The 20,074-nt window shown below is 38.6% G+C and overlaps 1 protein-coding gene across 5 annotated transcripts in view; it reads left to right on the top strand.

The window, feature by feature from the left end:
* Nucleotides 1-20,074, top strand: part of LOC126248032 (TBC1 domain family member 22B) — a 261,278-nt gene that overhangs the window by 11,612 nt on the left and 229,592 nt on the right. For 4 of the 5 annotated variants that reach the window (XR_007545403.1, XR_007545402.1, XR_007545405.1 and 1 more), the window contains exons 2-3: nucleotides 3,668-3,914; nucleotides 17,979-18,109. Coding sequence is in view for 1 of the 5 variants with exons in the window: in XM_049948639.1 (XP_049804596.1) it covers nucleotides 3,853-3,914; nucleotides 17,979-18,109 (193 nt within the window). In the remaining 4 variants the exon portion in view is untranslated. The remainder of the gene's footprint in view (nucleotides 1-3,667; nucleotides 3,915-17,978; nucleotides 18,110-20,074) is intronic. The other variant, XR_007545404.1, reaches the window with a different exon arrangement.

A 20,074-nucleotide genomic window follows, 5' to 3' on the forward strand; every position in this document is an offset into this window, starting at 1 on the left:
ACCCTTTTGTTCTTTAAATTAAATGTAATAGGCAAGGACCAGAGACTACATAAAAACTGTGATATACATGAGCACTTTACCAGACAAAACAGAAACTTACATATGACTCAAATCAGCACAGCACTGTGCCAAAAAGGTACTTTTCACATGGGAGTTAAGCTTTATAACAAACTTCCTGAAAACATAAAAGCTATCACTGAGGTCAATACATTTGGAAAATCTCTTAAGTCATATTTACAGCATCACTGCTTTTACTCCATTGAAGAATATTTAAATTTATGAAATGTGTTATATAAATACTTACGTGTAAAGTGTATTATTGTAAGCTTAAATATGTATGCCTTGAAATTACTTTCAGCCTGTATATTTATAACTTGACTTGTCCAATGTCTTACGCATAAGCTTCTATGTAGACAACAGGACCAATAAAATACAATCTACAATCTGGTTGAATCTTGCTCCAGGTTTCGCTATGCCTTCAATTTTAATGTGTTTTTAATTGTCAGCGTCTTTGTTTTTGTAGCCATCCTTCTTCTATAACCATCAGAGTATATTCTGATGTGTGTTGTTTTTTCCCTTGGTAGTTCTTGACACTCTGTTCCATCTTGTACTTTATCTGTTGCATTTCGTACATTGTTTGTGTTGCCCAAATTCAAAATGGGCACCTTCAAATCTGGGTTGCTGCATGATTTTTTGCTATAGTTTTTATTAGATGATTTAAATACATATGCACTTTTTGTGCCACAATCCATGTTGTTCTGTTTCTTTTATTTGGCGTGATTATGTGAATTTCAATATCTTCAAGTCCTTTATAATTGGGTACATTACATATTTTTGGCCTAATAGTTTTCATCCTACATTCATCACAGTTCCAGTTTTTTATAGTTATCTGCTGTTTGTTTAGTGAGGGATGTACTTTCCCACATCAAAAATGGAATATGTTTCCACATTCCGAGCACTCAACACTGCTTTTCAGTTTTCTGGTATTTTCGACAATGTTGATTGGTCCTGTCGCCTGTATTTTTACTAGTCAAATTTTCTATTACCACATCACTGTACAATGGATATTCACACTGTTGTTTAAGTTCATCTTTTTTTAGCTTTAACCCACAAAGTCATGTAATAGAAACATGATAATATCGTCTTTAGTGTCTTTTCTGTTTACATTTTCATGCATTTTGTCTTTGCAACAATTGAAACAGTACCAAGTCTTTCGTTTTGGACTTACATTTGCATGCTTATAGTGCTAAACTGTTTCACATTTTAGACACGTTATTCCTTCGTCGGCACGTTTTATCATAATAGCAGTGGGAATACGTCCCATTTTCTTGCAAATATTCAGTGTTGGTCGTTGATACTGCACACACGTGTTCATCTTCGTATTTTTCAGTGTTTACACTTCTTCTTCTTCTTCTTCTTCTTCTTCTTCTTCTTCTTCTATTGCCTTTTTTAATAATATAACAAGCCAGACAAGTATTATCACAATAAGTACTGATTTTTTTCGCACAGTATGCACTTTTCATCATAATTTGTAATTTTCCTTACAAAGCTATTGCACTCGTCATTTTCATTCGGTGCCATCTTGAAGTTTGCCCAGTACACAGGTTTATAGTTGTTTTGTCCACATCCTTGTAAGATGCTATACAACTTCACCCACAGTGTTCGTACAATATTGTAGCTTTACAGTGGACACAGATCTGCAGGTATCAGCAGTTCAATGCAGTTTGTGTTGGATGGCCTGAGGACAGACATTGTAATGAACCTCAATTTATTTGTTCAAAAACCAAAAACACTTTTGTATCTTGAACTGCAGTGGGCATGTAGCAGCATGTGAAAGCAGTGTTGTGTTGATTGGCAAAATTCATTCCTCCTTTTGTTTACTCATTCAGGGATCATTTTAGAGTGATACTGGATTTGTCACATAATAGAATGAAAATAAATATCGCAAAAAATATACATAAACACAAAATAAATAAGTATGCATTTTGAGGGCAGGACAGGTGATCAGCTGGGCCTTTGAAGAAGAACCATCCCAACATTTGCCTGAAATAATTTAGGATAATCTAAATCAAGATGGCTGGACAGAGAAAAAACTCCATCTGCAGAATGTGAGGTAATATTTTCAGATGAAGCCCATTTCAACCTGATCTGCTGTGTTAAGTATTCCACATACTATATTTCATCAGTGCAAGGAGTGTGCCACCTTTCTCAAATAATGACAGTGTTATTGCTTTCGTGGAATGTAGCTTTGCCCGACATTTTGTCCATTGCACATATCTGGGGTATGATTGAAGTTGAAGTACACTTATATTGTCAGCAACTCTTCTGTTGCATTCTGCTGTTGGCAATTCGTTGTTGATGATTGTAACCAGTTGGATCATAGTACATGGTAGTCAGTAAGAATCACTGAATCTAATTATTTCTTTCTGCAGAAGTTACAAATTGGCTACATTTGTTTTTGATATGGAGAGCAGGAAGAAAACTAAATGTGCTGGCAGACTGACCTTTAATATAGCCTGAGGCATAGGTTTTATTGGAGTGTGACAGTTTGCTTGTGAGTTGGTGAAGCCAACAAATCTCCACATGAAAATACAATTTCTGTAATAGATTGATATGTAGCGCAAGTTCACCATTGCAATAACCAACTTATGTGTCTTATTTCCGATGTTGCAGAAAATTCTTATAATGTGGTAAATTTCTAACCCAATAGAACAAAATACCAGCTAACTTTATTTACTAACCATAGGAAATTATGTACACTGACAACTGCCTCATGAATCATCATATTCAATTTCAATCATTCATCACGTGAGTTGTTCCCAAAATCAGCACACAATGCAACATCCACAAACGTGATCTTCAAGCAACCACTGTTGATGCTATATGGGCTTCCATAGAAGCTGTGTATATGCTCCAAGAAGAATTCCATTCATTCCTTGGTTCAATCTTGTGTTGTTTTAGAGTTTTTGGTTGCAGCATATGGGTGCTTCCCACCATACTGAATCTTCAGTATCAGTCATCGTTGTAATGATTTATGTATTGCCATTTCTTCATGTATGGTTTAATGCTTGTTTCAATCTCATGTATCTATCTTAGTACAACAGTTTAATGTATATTGTTACATGTTGACCACATACTAATATGTAAGCGATTAGTTGCTTCTTTTCAAGAACTCATGTATAATATGGGAAATTGTATGGGAGAAACAATATTAATCTTCTTTTAGACACATTTTTACTGTTTGCTGGACTGTGCACTTCACTATGCTGCCTATTAAGGCTGTATACTTCATTACCGTCGGAGCCAAAGTTGGAGGTAGTAGAAGCTTATCTGTTTGTCAAGTGAAATATATTCTGCAATTTATATTTATTTTATATCTGACTCTAAATGATCCAAACTTCTTTTATATAATTTTGATTAGATTGCAGAAAACTTACTGCTTTTATCAGTTTCTCATCCTTCACTGCCACCACACTGTATGTAATATTCTATCCTCTTTGTCACTGTTTTGCTGTTTGTGTTAGGAATTTTGTTACTTTCCTCACCCTGCCATTACCTACCACCTATTCAATTCTTATGCTCCTGTCCTTCCACCATGTTAGTCTGCCCTGTCTTATTTTTTCTGTCATGATTCATAAATGGCACTTTACTGCTTTCCATGTTTCAGGCTTCTGCATCGGTGTCTGCTACTTTCCCTTTGAGTACACTTTAAAATATGTGTAAATAATTATTTAATGGAATCAAAAAGGGGTTATGTCAGTTATCCGTTGCTGACAGCTGAGTTCGTGGTTGGCAATCGCAAGATTGCCTGGTTTCCTACTACCTTTCTAATGATGCTGAGTTGAGTGGAATATGGAAGAAGACACAGATGCAAGATCTTTTTGGAAGAAAAATGCAAAAGCTGTTCCAGGAAGGTAAACTGTTCTAAGTGCAACATTATTGTTATCCATAAATTATATTGTTATTGCAAATGAAGCTTGTTTCAGTGTTTTCGTTGATTAAAAATCTAAGCTAGGTGACACTTAACTTATTTGCCTTAAATGAGAGGAAGAGCTTTTGATTTGTTTCTCTGTCCTTTCCAGACTTGAGCTAAATCCTGTCTCACATGGAGTAAGGTCCCTCTTAAGTTTCTGCCTCTACATATATACTCTGCAAGCCAGTGTACAGTGTGTGGCAGACGGTACCCTTAAGACTACTAATCAATTCAACTCCTCTTCCACTAGCAAATAGAGCAAGGGAAAAATGACTGTCTGTGGGCCTCCGTATGACTCATCATTTTTCATATTTCATCTTCATAGCCCTTATGAAAAATGTATGTTGGTGACAGTAGAATCATTTCTGTAGTCAGCTTCAGATGCTGGTTCTCTAAATTTTCTCAACAATAATGTACTTTGAAAAGAGCTTCACCTTGCCTCCAGTGATTCCCATCTCATTTCCTGAAGCACCTCTGTAACACTTGCATGTAATTCAAATGTACTAGTAACAAATCCAGCAACCGTCTTTGAATTGCTTTGATGTCTTCCTTTAATCCGACCTGGCATGGATCGTGGACACTAGAGTAGTACTCAAGAATAGGTCACACTAGCGTCCTGTATGCAGTCTCCTTTACAGGCGAACCCAAAATTCTCCCACTAAACAGAAGTAGACCCTACAACAATCCTCACATGTTCATTCCATTTCATATCACTCTGCAACGTTATGCCCAGATATTTAAACAACATGACTGTGTCAAGCAGGACATGACTAATGCTGTATCTGAACATTATGGATTTGTTTTTCCTACTTATCTGCATTAACGTAAATTATGTCCAAGTTATCTTCTGTTCTCCTGCAGTCACCCAACTTTGACACAATCCTGTACACTGCAGCATCATCAGCAAACAACCACAGATCACTGCTGACCCTGTCTGCCAGATCATTTATGTGTGTAAAAAAAATAATAGCATTCCAATCACACTTCCACGGGGCACTCCTGAGGATATGAACACTCACCATCGAGGACAACATACTGGGTTCTATTACTTAAAAAGTCTTCAAGCCATTCGTATTGGGGAACCAATTCCATATGTTTGTACCTTCATTCACAGTCTGCAGTTGGGCACCATGTCAAATACTTTCCAGAAATTTAGAAATATGTTGCTCTTCTCCGTAATTCGCTGTATATCGTGTGAGAAAAGGGCGAGCTGAGTTTCGCGTGAGTGATGTTTGCTAGAACAATGCTGATTTTGGACATAAGCTTCTTGGTCTTAAGAAAATTTGCTAGTTTGCTAGGTAGTATACTTGACTTTGCCTGCAGAGTGGGGAGAAAGCTAGGTCGCATGCCAAAGGTCTCACCTGGTGTAATACTTGATGTGGCAGGTAGCAGGCTTGCTAGACTGTGTCAACAGCAGTGCACAAAAGCCAACTCTCCAATGTTTCTCAAAATATTTTAAAGAAACTACTCAGTATTCAAGATGAACTGCCTATCTTTTTGTAAATTGTAATAGTTATTGTGATGTTTCAAAAGTAAGTAAACTACTGCAAGAAATTCAAATAGTTTGCAATGAAAAATTGGGGTTGCTATTAGTTGCACTTGGTACATGTTAGGTCATACATTGGTGCTTATAAAGTGTAGCTAACATTTTGAATTATTCTTTAAATTTTGGAACAAATCCATTTCTATCTCCAGTCAAAAGAAAATGGATTTTATGTAGCACCCTCGGTTCTGCTTACATGTGCCAACAATAAAGCCAGAAGTAATATCATAACAGTCCTCGTATCTCATAAATGGTATGAGATATCAAAACGAGGTTTTGTCAAATGGTTGCTCCCTATGAGGAGAGTATTTATTGCAGTATGCAAGTAACTACAAATGTACTAATGAAGTAATGGATTTCTTAAGAGCCATCAAAAGCTGGTGGAAATAAACTATTGACCTGTCTTGCTGTCAGTTGCTTGTTTAAAAATACACTGTTTGAGGATTATGTCACAATTTCAACTGCATTAGATAATAGTGAGATTAATCTTTGTAAACTCTTCTGTGTTTTTACAAAAGCAGCAAATTTTAACATGGCAACAAGTGAATTTATGTACCTTCCTGGATAGTTGTGCATGTTAAATTCCGCTTCCAGGATTTGGGAGGTGTGTTGAGTCCAGATCGAATGTGCCCTGCTGATTAATGACTAGGGTTGATGTACTTATCAGCATGGATGCAGTTTTTAGATGGTTTACTGCAACCGAATAGGTAAATACCAGGCTGATACCCATATCCTGGTACAGTTACACGATTTGCAAACGTTTTGAAAATGTTCACACACTTCGGCATGAGTTAACACTAGATGGAGACATGTGATACGCAAATTCCTGGGTTGTGACGGGGATGGCGTCCAGCCACCTTCTATGACTAATATTGCCGAATCCAGATGAACATGCTGACCCTTTGAAGTGACAGGATAAGGCCAGGAAATAGAACAAGAAGAAGAGAAGTTAGGGATTACTCAAAAACTCAGCACTGATGGTGATTTACTGAAGGAAAAAAAGCAAGGATTCTGCAAATTGAATTGTTTTTATATTTCTCAGTGACAGCACATGTAAGCCAGCTCTCTGCATTCTTTCTCAACTGATTTTAAAGAAACTGCCTGGTAGAAAACAACTGTTTCTCTCACATTCATTGAAAAGAGCTTCTGTGTTTAATAACTTAAACCCTTAAAAGTTGTAAGAGAAATTCAGAAATTCCAGGTCTACAGTAGAAAAGTGTGACACTTATTTTCAGTCATCTGTATACTTATAGCATACAGGCGACCCAACCCGGCTTTGCACGGGTAGCATTAAGTATCTGTGGCCAGACGACTTGACTTGCGTTGCATATTTTATTTGGGAGTCATGAACAAAATTCAGAGAACAATGTTAAGTCAGTGAATATCATCACTTTCATGTAACTTATGTGATGTAAGCAGCGCATGCCATGAAAGTTGTCTAGAGGAATGAATGTTGTGTGTTCCATATTTAATTTGCGTTCGGAGCAACATATGGCAATGGTGGGAGCATGTTGTGATGTAAGAAATATATTTACAACCAATGTAACTATTGTATGCGAATCATAGGTGTATGTGTATGTGATTGATGCCGGCCGAAGTGGCCGTGCGGTTAAAGGCGCTGCAGTCTGGAACCGCAAGACCGCTACGGTCGCAGGTTCGAATCCTGCCTCGGGCATGGATGTTTGTGATGTCCTTAGGTTAGTTAGGTTTAACTAGTTCTAAGTTCTAGGGGACTAATGACCTCAGCAGTTGAGTCCCATAGTGCTCAGAGCCATTTTTGTATGTGATTGATGCAGTACGTATTGGAGGCTGGCTGAGGGAGCACAAATAAAAGAAGAAATAAAAAGAAACATGCATGATCTACATATTTAGCCCATGTTACAGCACTCCTCATATGAAGCGTAGTACACGCTGTGATGCATTGTTGAGACACATGGCTGCATGTATTGGACGCTTTATGGCAGGTATATCCGCTGTGTGAAGCAAAGAATCATGTCCACCTGTAGATTTGATTCCAGGAAAGTTGAAAGCTGAGTCATCTGCTGCAGTGCTGCAAAAATTTCTTTACAGTAACTAAGTAAATATGCATCCCATGCTATGTTTTACTGTCTGCATAAATAATTGAAAACCACAGGTTTTGGAACCCCCCCCTCTCTCTCTCTCTCTCTCTCTCTCTCTCTCTCTCTCTCTCTCTATCTATCTATCTATCTATCTATCTAAGAGATGTGAACATGGTCATGCTTTCTGCTGTCTCAAGGCACAGCTGCTCTCTTGGATGATGGCGGCTCTTCTTTAGGTGCCAATAGCATCATTTTCACAGCTTAATATTAATTATGCTTCAGAAAATTTGTATTAAATGTTTTAATTTATATACAAAAACCTTCCTCATGAAGCAGTGTATACAAGAATATGCATCAAAATCAGCCTTGTCTTCATGTTATAGAGCACTTTCATTTTGACACTGTTTTGTTGTGTGACTTGTATATTGTTCCTCACACAGTAGTCAGAGGCATTACTTTTCCTGAATCTAAAACAAAAAGACATAAAAAAAATCTCCTGCAGAAATACTTTGGCCTAACATGGGAAGATCTTCAATCACTGCAGTTTTATAAAACGGTAACTTTGGCTTGTGAAACAGCTTACACTGGTGATGAGAATTCCAACACAATCCTCAAAATCTGCATCAGTGGTGCACATGAAATGCCTGATGCTATAACACAGATGAGAGCAAACTGAAAACTTAAAACCGCTATATTACTCAGTATATTTGAACAGTGTTTACTATAATGATTCTCTAAACATACTTGATTATTTGCAGATCATTTCCTTTTTATTGTGGTCAAGATCTAAGTGGACTACAAACTTTTGATGAGAGAAATCCTGTTATATTTTCTCCTCAGGTTTCTGATGTTGTTCTTGATAATATTATCACTCTATTTTCATTCCATTCCTTATGTCACAAGTTTTTAGAATTTAAAAATAGTCCAGTTTTATAAAAAAGAAAGACATTAAAATTATATAAATTTGTAACAAAACTTCAAATCCAGGCTTAAATTAACAGAAAAACAGGTTCATTATGAATCAGATTTCACAAAACAATAGAACTTTAATATTAAACCATGAAGAATGTAACTACGGAAGAAAAACGTTTGTGATCATTATTATTTTGTCTCTGGAAGTTTTTCATCCATATTGAGGAACATCCCTTCAGTCACTTGGCCAGTTTTGATATAGGCATCTCATATTTAGAGTTTACTAAAAATAAGTGAGTTTAAAAATCTTGCTGCCTGCCATCAGAAAAAAATTGTTATAAATGTAGTTCTATGTGCCATTCAGTCAGAGCCATGCACTGCAGACTGCTGGCCAGCCGGTGTGGCCGTGCGGTTCTCGGCGCTTCAGTCTGGAACCACTTGACCGCTTCAGTCGCAGGTTTGAATCCTGCCTCGGGCATGGATGTGTGTGATGTCCTTAGGTTAGTTAGGTTTAAGTAGTTCTAAGTTCTAGGGGACTGATGACCACAGATGTTAAGTCCCATAGTGCTCAGAGCCATTTGAACCATTTTGCAGACTGCTAGTGCTCCTCAACCTTCCACGGTAGGGTCACTGCGTACTAGCTCACCAGCCTGCCTCTGTCTGACCTTGACATTGAGCTGGGCCATCAGCCCATCTAGCTTGACTAGCCCGTAGCTCTCGACCAAGCCCAGTCTGCAATGCTCACACCGTGTGCCACATTTGTGTCTCCGCTGTAGCATTCATCTTATTTACATCTTGAAGGGTCATGAAGTTTGATGTAATCTATCCAAGTGTATAGGCTAACTAAAGCTTCAAGAGCTATTTGATTGCATTATAGGCAGTCACATGTTCTTTTACATTTCCATACAAGAGATTTAACAAAATATAATGAAAAGATATATCCATTCCAATTGCAGCTACCACAAAATATCTCATCTACGTAACAGTCTCAAGAAGCAGGAAGCTTTTGTCTAATATAAACTCTCTGCATCAAATTCAGACTGAAAATAAAAATAAAATAAAATTTATTCATCCTGGACTTACATGAAAGAAAACTGTGTAATTTTACAGTAGGTATTTTACAAAAACCTTACCAGTCTATTCTACTATATAAAGACAAGACATTGTTTTATGTTGTTATCAAAAATCTTGAAGTTCTTCACTGATTTACTTCTAATTTTTGCACGATGCTCTAATAGACACTTGGATGGACAGATATACAGGGTGAAAAGTATTTAAACCGACAAACTCTGGGAGGTTGTAGGGGATATCAAAACAAATATTTTTCCGTAATGTCATTTTTTCCTATGAGGATTATTTAAACCAGTGGAGGCCGTATTACGCCCTTCAGTTGTAGGCAACTGCTATCCACCAATGTCGTAGTGCATTTTCTCTGTTTACTAATGGAGCGATACACCTGGAGCGAGTACACTGATATGGTTGGTGCGTACTACATAGCGCACCACAACAGACAAGCTGCACTGCGGGTTTATCAACAACAATATCCTAATTGCCATATCCCGCATCGTACGACCATTGCTGCTGTGTACCAACATTTGCGTGAGACTAGGTCACTTAACAGATTACCTTGACTGGGACGCAGTCGCATGGTAAGAATGCTGCAATTTGAGGAAGTTGTCTTGCAGCATGTGGAGCGGGATCCTTCAATCGGCACTCGTGCAATTGCATGTAACATGGGGACGAATCAGACAGCTGTAAGAAAAGTCCTTCGAGAGCAATTGTCACGTCCATTTCACTTACGGCGTGTCCACAACCTGGAACCAGTTGATTATCCACCCAGAGCACAGTTTTCGCAGTGGTACCTGGAACATTGTGAAATGCATCCTACACTTCCATCCTCTGTGTTGTTTAGCGATGAAGCAATGTTTGGGCGTGATGGAGTCTTCAACATGTACAATTCGCATGTTTGGAGTGAGGATAACCCACATGCAACAGTTACTAGCGCTCATCAAGTGCGGTTCTTCGTTAATGTGTGGGTCGGTGTTGTTGGGGACTGTTTAATTGGGCTGTATCTGCTACCTAGGCCATTAAATGGCAGGCACTATTACAATTTTCTCGCCAGAGCTTTGCCAGAATTGCTGGAAGATGTCCCGCTCCCTACAAGACAATGCATGTGGTGCCAACATGACGGGGTGCCGGCACATTTCAGTCGTTGTGTGCGTCGATTCCTGGACTGACGGTTCCCAGAAATGTGGATTGGCAGAGGTGGTCCTGTACCGTGGCCTGCTCGATCCCCAGATATGTCCCCTCAGGACTTTTTTGTGTGGGGAGAGATGCGCAAACTTGTTTACACAACTCTTGTTGCTTCGGAAGAGGATCTGGTTGCCCGGATAGTAGCAGCAGCAGGAACAATTCAGGATTCTCCTGGGGTTTTTGCCCGTGTCAGACAGAACATGATCCAACGGTGTAACCTTTGTTTACGTGTCAATGGAGGCATTTGTGAAAATCTACTATAATTAAAATTGGGTTGTGTTGTCTCTTGGTCATTAAAAAAAATAATAAAGTGTTTGTTGGTTTAATTAATCTGCCGCCAGAGAAATCTGCCTCTACCGGTTTTAATACTCCTCATAGGAAAAAATGACATTAGGGAAAATTATTAGTTTTGATGTCCCCTACAACCTCCCAGAGTTTGTCAGTTTAAATACTTTTCACCCTGTATAAAAAGGAGAAATGTTACAAAATACCTTGAAACATTTTTGACTGATTTACCTCAGATTTTTACACAATGCTTCAGTTTTCTTTCTTGCAGTCAGTTTTAGCTACGAAAGCAGGGCATTTAAACCATTTGACAGATTGTTTTTCCCATGTATACCCTTTCAACTCATATATAATTTTAAATAAAATTTGGATACACAACAATGTGCTGTTTTGTTTTCTTCATCACAGTCAATTTTAACAGAAAACACCCATTCACAGATTAAAACTGTGTGAAATGCTGTCGTTGAAGCTACTATCCTCACAGATGCAGCAGCTGGAGAGGTCTCTCCCATAGCTTGTATACCAATGATTCCAACTGATTTACCAACTCATCTTAAGCGACTTCAGTTCCCAGTCAAGGTTTTGTTTGCAATAATAATAAACAAGACTCTAGGTCGGGGGGGGGGGCAGGAGGGGGGGGGGGAGAGAGAGAGAGACGGGGGGGGGGGTGCAGATTAGGACGTATTTTCAGTTCTAATACATATGTAGCAATTGCAAAGCATTGCCAGGTCCAGTAGTGATGTTTAAGAATTAAAACATCAAAGTTTAAGATTAGAATAAAATCTGTTGTGGAAATTTAACCAAGAACAGCATTCTGATATGTAGTTCCAATAAAGATTGTAGGTTGCCAATGCAACTATGTAGATCTGAAGATGATCCAGGGAGATTGAAACCAGTCATACTGTAAAAATGTGCGGCTGGGACTGAACAATAAATGATGCGTGTATATTTTTTCGTATTGATGCTGAATTCTCTCATGATGAATATGTAGGCTGTAGTTAACTGAGAACATATTGTCCAAAAATACTTCTCCCTCCTGATCTATTTCTTGCAAGTACTTTTTCTCTTCCTCTAATTAAAAGTTCACACATTGACACGTTTAGATAGTGTCTGTAGCTCTCTGTTGTTATGTCAGTAGGTAAAAAAAGTAAATGAGTTGTACTGTGTTTGAAAGACTTTAAGAATTGATGGGAACTGATGTAATTTGTCTGTCTGGATATGACACAGTTATATGGGTAGAATTTTTCTGTTGTAATACTGCACAATCACATGGATAGAGGATCCAAGTACAAATGCTTGTAAACAATACTTGTCTGTTAATGTTGTGAAATATGACACTTGTAATTGTATAAGTACCCAACTGGGAAATGGGTGGATTTTTTATGAATGGTTTTGACATTTTATTGTGTCATGTGAAATACAGAAATAAATGATTGTTGATTGGTGAAGATTTTAATAAAAATTTCGTAACACAGTCTTGTAGAAAAAAGTGATTTTGAGATGCTAGCTATTTACAATTTAGCATCATTGATAATTTTTTTGTCTGTAGGTGGAAACTAAAGAAACACATGACTATCCTGTGGTAAATGGCTTGCCAAATTGTGATGTACAATTAATTACTTTACATATCTTTGATACATGTGCATTTGAGGGAAACATTTTGCAGACAGTGAGTGTGAGTAATGGCTAAACTATAGATTTTGGAGAAATCTTAAAAATGTTGACCAGACTGAAGCTAAGTACCAGTCATAAATTTGAGATACTTCCTTGTAAATCAGTATTAGTTTTAGTAAACAGCTATGAAAGTTAAATTAAATGTTATCAGAGAAACCTTCAATTACTCCAGGTGTAACATACCGATTTTTCACACAACAGTAAATAATTTATACTTTGTTTGATGGCACAGAAGGTATTGTTGAACTGAAACACTATGTACATGCAATGAAGTAGCACTTCCTAATGCATGTTAAAGCATGAGTACTGTCAAAAGTTTGTACAGCATTAATAATACACTGACTGGAAAAAAATCTCAACACGAAGAATAATTTATGTAGAGTAATGAAATTTTGGGAATACATTTGTCTAGATAACATATTTAAGTGATTAACATTGCAAGCTCACAGGTTAATGTAAGTGCGAGATAAGCCATTGCAAATGTGAAATGTTGGTACATTAATAACCAGTGTAACTGCCAGAATGTGAATACAGACATGCATGTATTGTGTTGTACAGGTGCCTGATATAAGTTTGTGGGATGGAATGCCATGCATGTTGCACTTGGTCAGTCAATACAGGGATGGTTAATGCTGTTTGTGGAAGACACTGGAGTTGTCGCCTGATGATGTCCCATATGTGTTTGATTGGAGACAAGTCTGGGTCGTCTGATGATGTCCCATATGTGCTTGATTGGAGACAAGTCTGGTGGTGGAGCAGGCTAAGGCAACATGTTGGCACTCTGTATAGCAGGATGGGTTATAACAGCAATATGTGGGTGAGCATTATCCTGTTGGAAAACAGCTCCTGGAATGCTGTTCACAAATGGCAGCTCAGCAGGTCAAATCACCAGATTGACGTACAAATTTGCTGTCTGGGTGTGTGGGATAGCCACAAAAGTACTCTTGCTGTCTTAAGAAATTGCACTGTAGAGTATAACTCAAGGTGTAGGTCCATTGTATCTAGCATGCAGACAGGTTGGTTGCAAACCCTCAACTGACCTCTTCTATACCCAACATATGGTCATCACTGACACATAGGCAGAACAACCTCTCATTAGGAAATGCAACAGACCTCCAATGAGCTCTCACTTGACACCACTGAAGTCGCAAATGACAGTGGTTTGGGGTCAGTGGAATGCATGCTGCAGGGCATCTGGCTCAGAGCTGTCCTTTGAAGTAATCGATCTGTAACAATTCATTGCATCACTGTAGTGCCAGCTGCTGTGCACGTTGCTGCAGCAGATGCAGTATGATGTCCCAGAGCTATATCTCGAACATGATGGTCTTCCCTCTCGGTAGTGCTACGGGGCTGTCCGGAGTCCGATCTTCTTGCATCTGTACATTCTCATGACCACTGCTGCCAGCAATCGTGTGCAGTGGCTACATTTCTGCAATACTTACCACAGCATAGCCAAAGAAACATCCAGCTTCTTGCAGCTCATTTACACAACCTCATTCAAACTCTGTGAGGTGTTGATAATGCCATCTTTGTCACCTTAAAGGCATTTTTGACTACCATCAACTCGCCACCTCCAGTCTCTAAGGAAGTAACGCTCATGACCGTCACAGTATGTATTTAAAGCAAACCTAACTTGCATGCTCATAGTGACACTACTAGGACCACTTTCATGCAATTGGTGGTAATTTGAATAGCCATTATCTTTCAGATGTAGAAACATGCCTAACAACTTTTGTTTATGTTGCAGAGTTACTTCTTGGTGTGTGTGTGTGTGTGTGTGTGTGTGTGTGTGTGTGTGTGTGTGGGCGCGCGCGCGCGCATGTATGACAGTGTGTAGTTTTTGTACAACTGGTGTTTCCTCATTTCTTGTCCCTACAGCAAAGGGTATGCAAGAATGGTAAGTATGCTTCTTTAATAACACTGATTTTGTTATGCACAACTTATTTACAATTAAATCACAGAAAGTAATAGTTCCTGACTCTTTTGGAAATACACAAAATGAAAAACTTCTGGAGGTGGATACCTTGTGGCCAGTACAGGACCATCTAGGTTTGCTGAATAACTTTCACGTCAGTTCTGGAGAACACTGATTGTAGGTACGACTCGGGAACACTCGGGTATGAACCACACTCTCATTGTACCTATATGTTATCAGTTCGTTCACCAAAAACATAATGACTGGTGAAATGGTAAGAGAAGACAGTCCTACATAAGGCAGATCAGAATGCCAGCCGAAAGTCATCAGTAGGTAACAACAAAGTCCAAATCACAGTCCAGGAGAAAACTGTATAGCACTGGGTTGTCATAAATAGGTACCGGAGAGCTTCCTGTGAATATTGTCTGGTTGACATATGAGAGTCTGGTGGTATGTGGCAGACCTTACATCTGCTGGGGGGTGTTTTCCCTTGTAACTTGGCGCCAGTTGATGTATCCTTCCACATTGCACCCAAGGGCCTCATCAGATTTATGTATAATTATATCAGGTACTCCATTTATATTTCTGGCAGTATTACAAAAAGACAACTATTGGTAAGCATACATCTGTATCTGTACTCCGCAAACCACCTTACAGTGTGTGGGACAGAGTACTTTCTGTACTCCTATCACTCCCCCCTTTGATGTTCCTGTCTTACAGGGTGCATGAAAAGAACAAATGTTGGTAAGCCTCCTTATGAGCTTGAATCTCTTAGATTTTACCTTCATGGCTTTCTCATGAAAAGTACATAGGCGGATGCAGTGTGTTGGTTAACCCTTCCAGGAACATATGCTTTCAGATTTGTAACAGCAAATCGCACTGTAATGCAGAATGGTTGTCTTCTAGTGTCTGGTTTTAGATGAGCATCTCTCTCATGCTTTCGCTCTTACGGAATGAGCTTGGAGCAAAATGCACTATTCATCTTTGGATCTTTGCTCTGTCAGTCATACCTGGTAAGGGTCCCACACTGAGGAACAGTACTTAAATATCTGTTGAACAAGGGTTTTTTTAAGCTACTTCCTTCAGGGGTGGCCAACACTTCTTGAGGATTCTTCCAAAGAATCTGTCTGACTTCTGCTTCTTGTATGATTAGTTTTAGCTCGTTGTTCCACTAACATTGCTCCGTATTCATTTGCAATACATAATTAATGTAATTCTTATTTAAGAAACAGAACGCAGCGTGTTACTCTAGGCTGTTGAAGTAATCTGCAGTGAGATGTCACTTCATATGGCTAGGATTAGTTATGATGTGTGTTGCATAAAAATCGGTCATAGTTGTGTATTACTCATTTGTGGTGTACACAAAACTACGTTTATGTCCAAAGATTTCCCTCCATCTGTTGCTAGGAACTCTTCAATCCACTTTGGTAAATTTAAATTGTGTTTGTAATATCACAGTGCAGAATCGTATCAGATGCCCAGTGATAGTCAAGGAAGACAGCATCAACTTATGCTCTGGTATCTGCTGCCTTCTGGGCCTTGCTGCTGAATAGAGCAAGGTGGGTTTTATATGATTGTGTCTCCATGCTGATGCTTACAGAGGAGATTTTGGATCTTCAGAAAGGTCATAATGTTGGTGTTACAGTCTGCAGCCTAAAGATGTTAGTCTGTCCTGGGCAAGCTTCTTCATTTCTGCATAATTGCTGCAGCCTATGTCCATTTAAACCTGTTTGCTGTAGTCAAGCATTGGGCTCCATCTACAATCTCCCCCCCCCCCCCCCCCCCCTCTCTCTCTCTCTCTCTCTCTCTCTCTCTCTCTCTCTCTCTCTCTCTCTACACCCACCACTACCAGACTGACAATTCCTAGATGCCTCAGGATGCTTCCTATCAACCAATCCCTTCTTTTAGTCTAGTTGTTCTATAAATTTCTTGTCTCCCCGATTTGTTACAGTACCTACTTATTAGTTATCCAGTCCACCCATATAATCTTTAGCACTATCCTGCAGAACGTTTCAAAATATTCTGTTCTATTCTTGTCAGAATTGTTTGTTGTCCATGCTTCACTTCATAAGATCATAATTTGCAAGCATAAAATTTGATCCAGAATTCATGCAAGACACAGAAAAGTTGTGACTCTAAAATATGTAATGTCCGTTACCACACGAAACTTCCTGGCAGATTAAAACTATGTGCTGGACCCAGAATTGAACTTGGAAGCTTTGCCTTTCACGGGCAAGTGCTCTACCACGAAGTTTCTTATCAGTGCACACTCCACTGCAAAGTAAAAATTTCATTGTAAGCCATGTCTTTGCAATATCCTTTCTTCTGGGACTGCTATGCTTGTGAGGTTTGCAGGAGAACTTCTGTAAAGTTAGAAATGTAGGAGATGAGGTACTAATGGAAGTAAAGCTGTGAGGACAGGTTTTGAGATGTGCTTGGGTAGCTCAGTCAGTGAACCACTTGCCCGCAAAAGGCAAAGGTCCTGAGATTGAGTCTCGCTCCAGCACACAATTTTAATTTGCTAGGAAGTTTAATATCAGTGCACGCTCCACTGCAGAGTAAAAAGTTCATTCATTTGTCATATATTTAAAACCTAATAAATTATATGTGATTTCCCTGATAGATTAATGTGTGCTTTGGTTAGATGCCAATGCAAGAACAGGAATTCAGAAGAAGCCAATACCTACCATCCTTTGTCTCTCAGTATGTCATTTTCCCAAATTTTTTGTGAAAGGAATGTATGCAAAGGTTGTCGTTCACATTGCAATCATGGGGATAATATGGTAATTACAGTTTGAATGTCCAAAGACATATTCTACTTAGACAGCTATTTACTTATCTCTTCACCTAGCACATAACATTTTTGAATCATCAATTACCACCACGTAGCATCTTCTGAGACTTAAAGAGTTATTTAGTTGTTGCCCATAATGTTATATTAGATAAATTGTTATTTGAATACATGTCTTGGTACTCAGTCTGTGCTGCTCATATGCTTTCTTTTTCTTTTTTCTTTTCTTTGTTTTATTTTATTTTTACCTTCTTGAGATACAAATTCATCCACTCTTCTAGTTAAATTCATAGAAAATATTATAGTTTTTAGCAAAGTGACAAGCACGTGCCGAAGGATCATGTGCTTGATAACTATACTAATTGGATTGTGAGAAAATTGCTGTAGCGGTGATGACTTTCTTGGTTAACTAGTCAAAATGATACTTAAGTTACAAAAATTGTAAAATAAACGTAAAATAATATTAAGGAGTCTGACATTCATTTTCCGAGTTTTAAAAATTGCATTTAGCATTGTAGTATGATTAAATTTTTATGGTACTGTTGTGAAAATCTGGTTATGACATATTCCAGACCAAGCCCCAAAAGGGAGTCCAGACCACAGAGGCAGCGAGGTGCATCAAGCTCAACTTCTTTCCAAGATTTCCAAGAAAGCGTCAGTGATGCATGGGATATAGGTGATGATGAATTTTGTGTTATATCAGGTTTGTTGATTTTTTTTTTTTTTTTATACACCACAAACAAGTAAGAAGAGGCTGTATGCCTTGTTGCCAAGCCTTCCTCTTGGACAGCAGTTTGTCTGCTTGCATGTAAGTGACATTATTTATTGAAGAAGCTTTTCATTTGGCCTCATAACGATTATTGGATAATGTTCCTGATGCTTCTAAGATCCTTCTAAACAGAAAAATCTGTGGTGCTCCCCATAAATCAAATCTAGGACCTGTATGTTAAATGACATTTCCACCTGATTACTCATGTACAGGTATGCTGAATGACACCAATTTCATCCAAATTTATGATATATGCAAGGATTGGTAAAAAAAAAGTGACAGGAGCAGTAGTTCCATTTAGAAAAAAAAAAAACATTTTTGGCTCAGGGGAGGCATCGGCCATTTATGTTAGCGGTTGGCACAGGGAGGCATCAGCCATTTATGTTAGCGGTTGGCACAGCAGAAAGAGAGCAGAATGGTAATTCAAAGGTCATGGGATCTAGTCCCTATGCGGAAAATTTTATTTTCAATTTTTCCATTACTTACACTGCAAATAAACTGTAGTAGTTCTCAGGATATTGTATTTATTAATATTTTCATAAAAGGAAATGCAAAGGAAATTTTGGAATTGCAAGTAAATTTATAGTTAGGGATTGTGAGGCATACTCAAGAACTTCGTATATAAATATATTATTTTACAGTTGATGATTTATACATGCTGGGACAGTATTCATCGTAAAAATGATGCTAACATTATTCAAAAAGATTTCGTGCTTGCAGCCGATCGTCGTTAGCTTCCATCCACGATATTTCAACTGGACAACTGCCAGCCATCCTTAGGTGAGCCATCGAAGGCTGACGAAGACGCCCTCCGTTCCGCAATATATAGCGTGCAGCGAGTATTCTGCGCATGCGTCAAAACCATATTAACAGACAAACCACACCACCTGCTAGCAGCGCCCTCACTAGTGGAACTGCAGTTCCACCAGCGAAGGCGCTGCTGGTGGGCGGTGTGGTCGTCTGTTAATATGATTTTGACGCATGCGTGGAATATTCGCTGCACACTATATATTGCGGAACGGAGGGCGTCTTCGTCAGTCTTCGATGACTCACTTGAAGATGGCTGGCAGTTGTCCAGTCAAAATATCGTGGATGGAAGCTAACGACGACCGGCTGCAAGCCCGAAATCTTTTTGAATATTTAGTTCGCCGGGAAAATTTTAAATTTCACATCAGATGGTAACATTATTTTTCCCGCCATTTTGCATGTGTTGTATACATTGCATTTTTCATTTACATGATTGTTTTAAAAAGTTTCTATACAAAACAAACTGTTTGTATTCATAAAAGGTTCTCTCTTACTGCAGTTTCACAGCAAACCACACACAATGCATCATTTCGCGAAAAAAAGGCGAGGATATATGGTGATGTACAATGGAATAAACTTTGACACAGTCTTCTTGGGGTGCGATTTCTTTTTTCCTCTCGATGGAATAAGAGTAGTTTTGAAGCTTCTTGGTCAAATTCTTTAGCTGACAGTGAAATTGAACATCACAGTATTGTACTAGTGTAATGCTTTTTTTTTTTTTGGGGGGGGGGGGGGGGAGGAGAAGATCACTTTAATACTGCATGATGGCTATCCTTCATCATTTGGAAAAATCTTGTCATATAATTGTGGATTTGCTTGCCTGCCCCGTGAGTCAATTGACAGAAGAAAATTGTTCTCCTGCACATAGGGTTTCATCAAATAAAATTAGGCATTATCTTGGTTTATTTGCAGTGTAAGTAGCATAAAAGTTTCCGCTGAGGGACGCGATCTCATAACCCTCGGATTACCACCCTGTACTCTTACCGCTGCCTGGAAATTACGCTAACATAAATTGCTCATTCCTCACCTGACCTGCACCAGAAATACTATTTTCTTCTATATTATTGGCCATGTGGAACTTTCATTTCTGGC

Source organism: Schistocerca nitens, chromosome 3 (assembly GCF_023898315.1).
Source record: "Schistocerca nitens isolate TAMUIC-IGC-003100 chromosome 3, iqSchNite1.1, whole genome shotgun sequence".
NCBI classification, from domain to species: Eukaryota; Metazoa; Arthropoda; class Insecta; order Orthoptera; family Acrididae; genus Schistocerca; species Schistocerca nitens.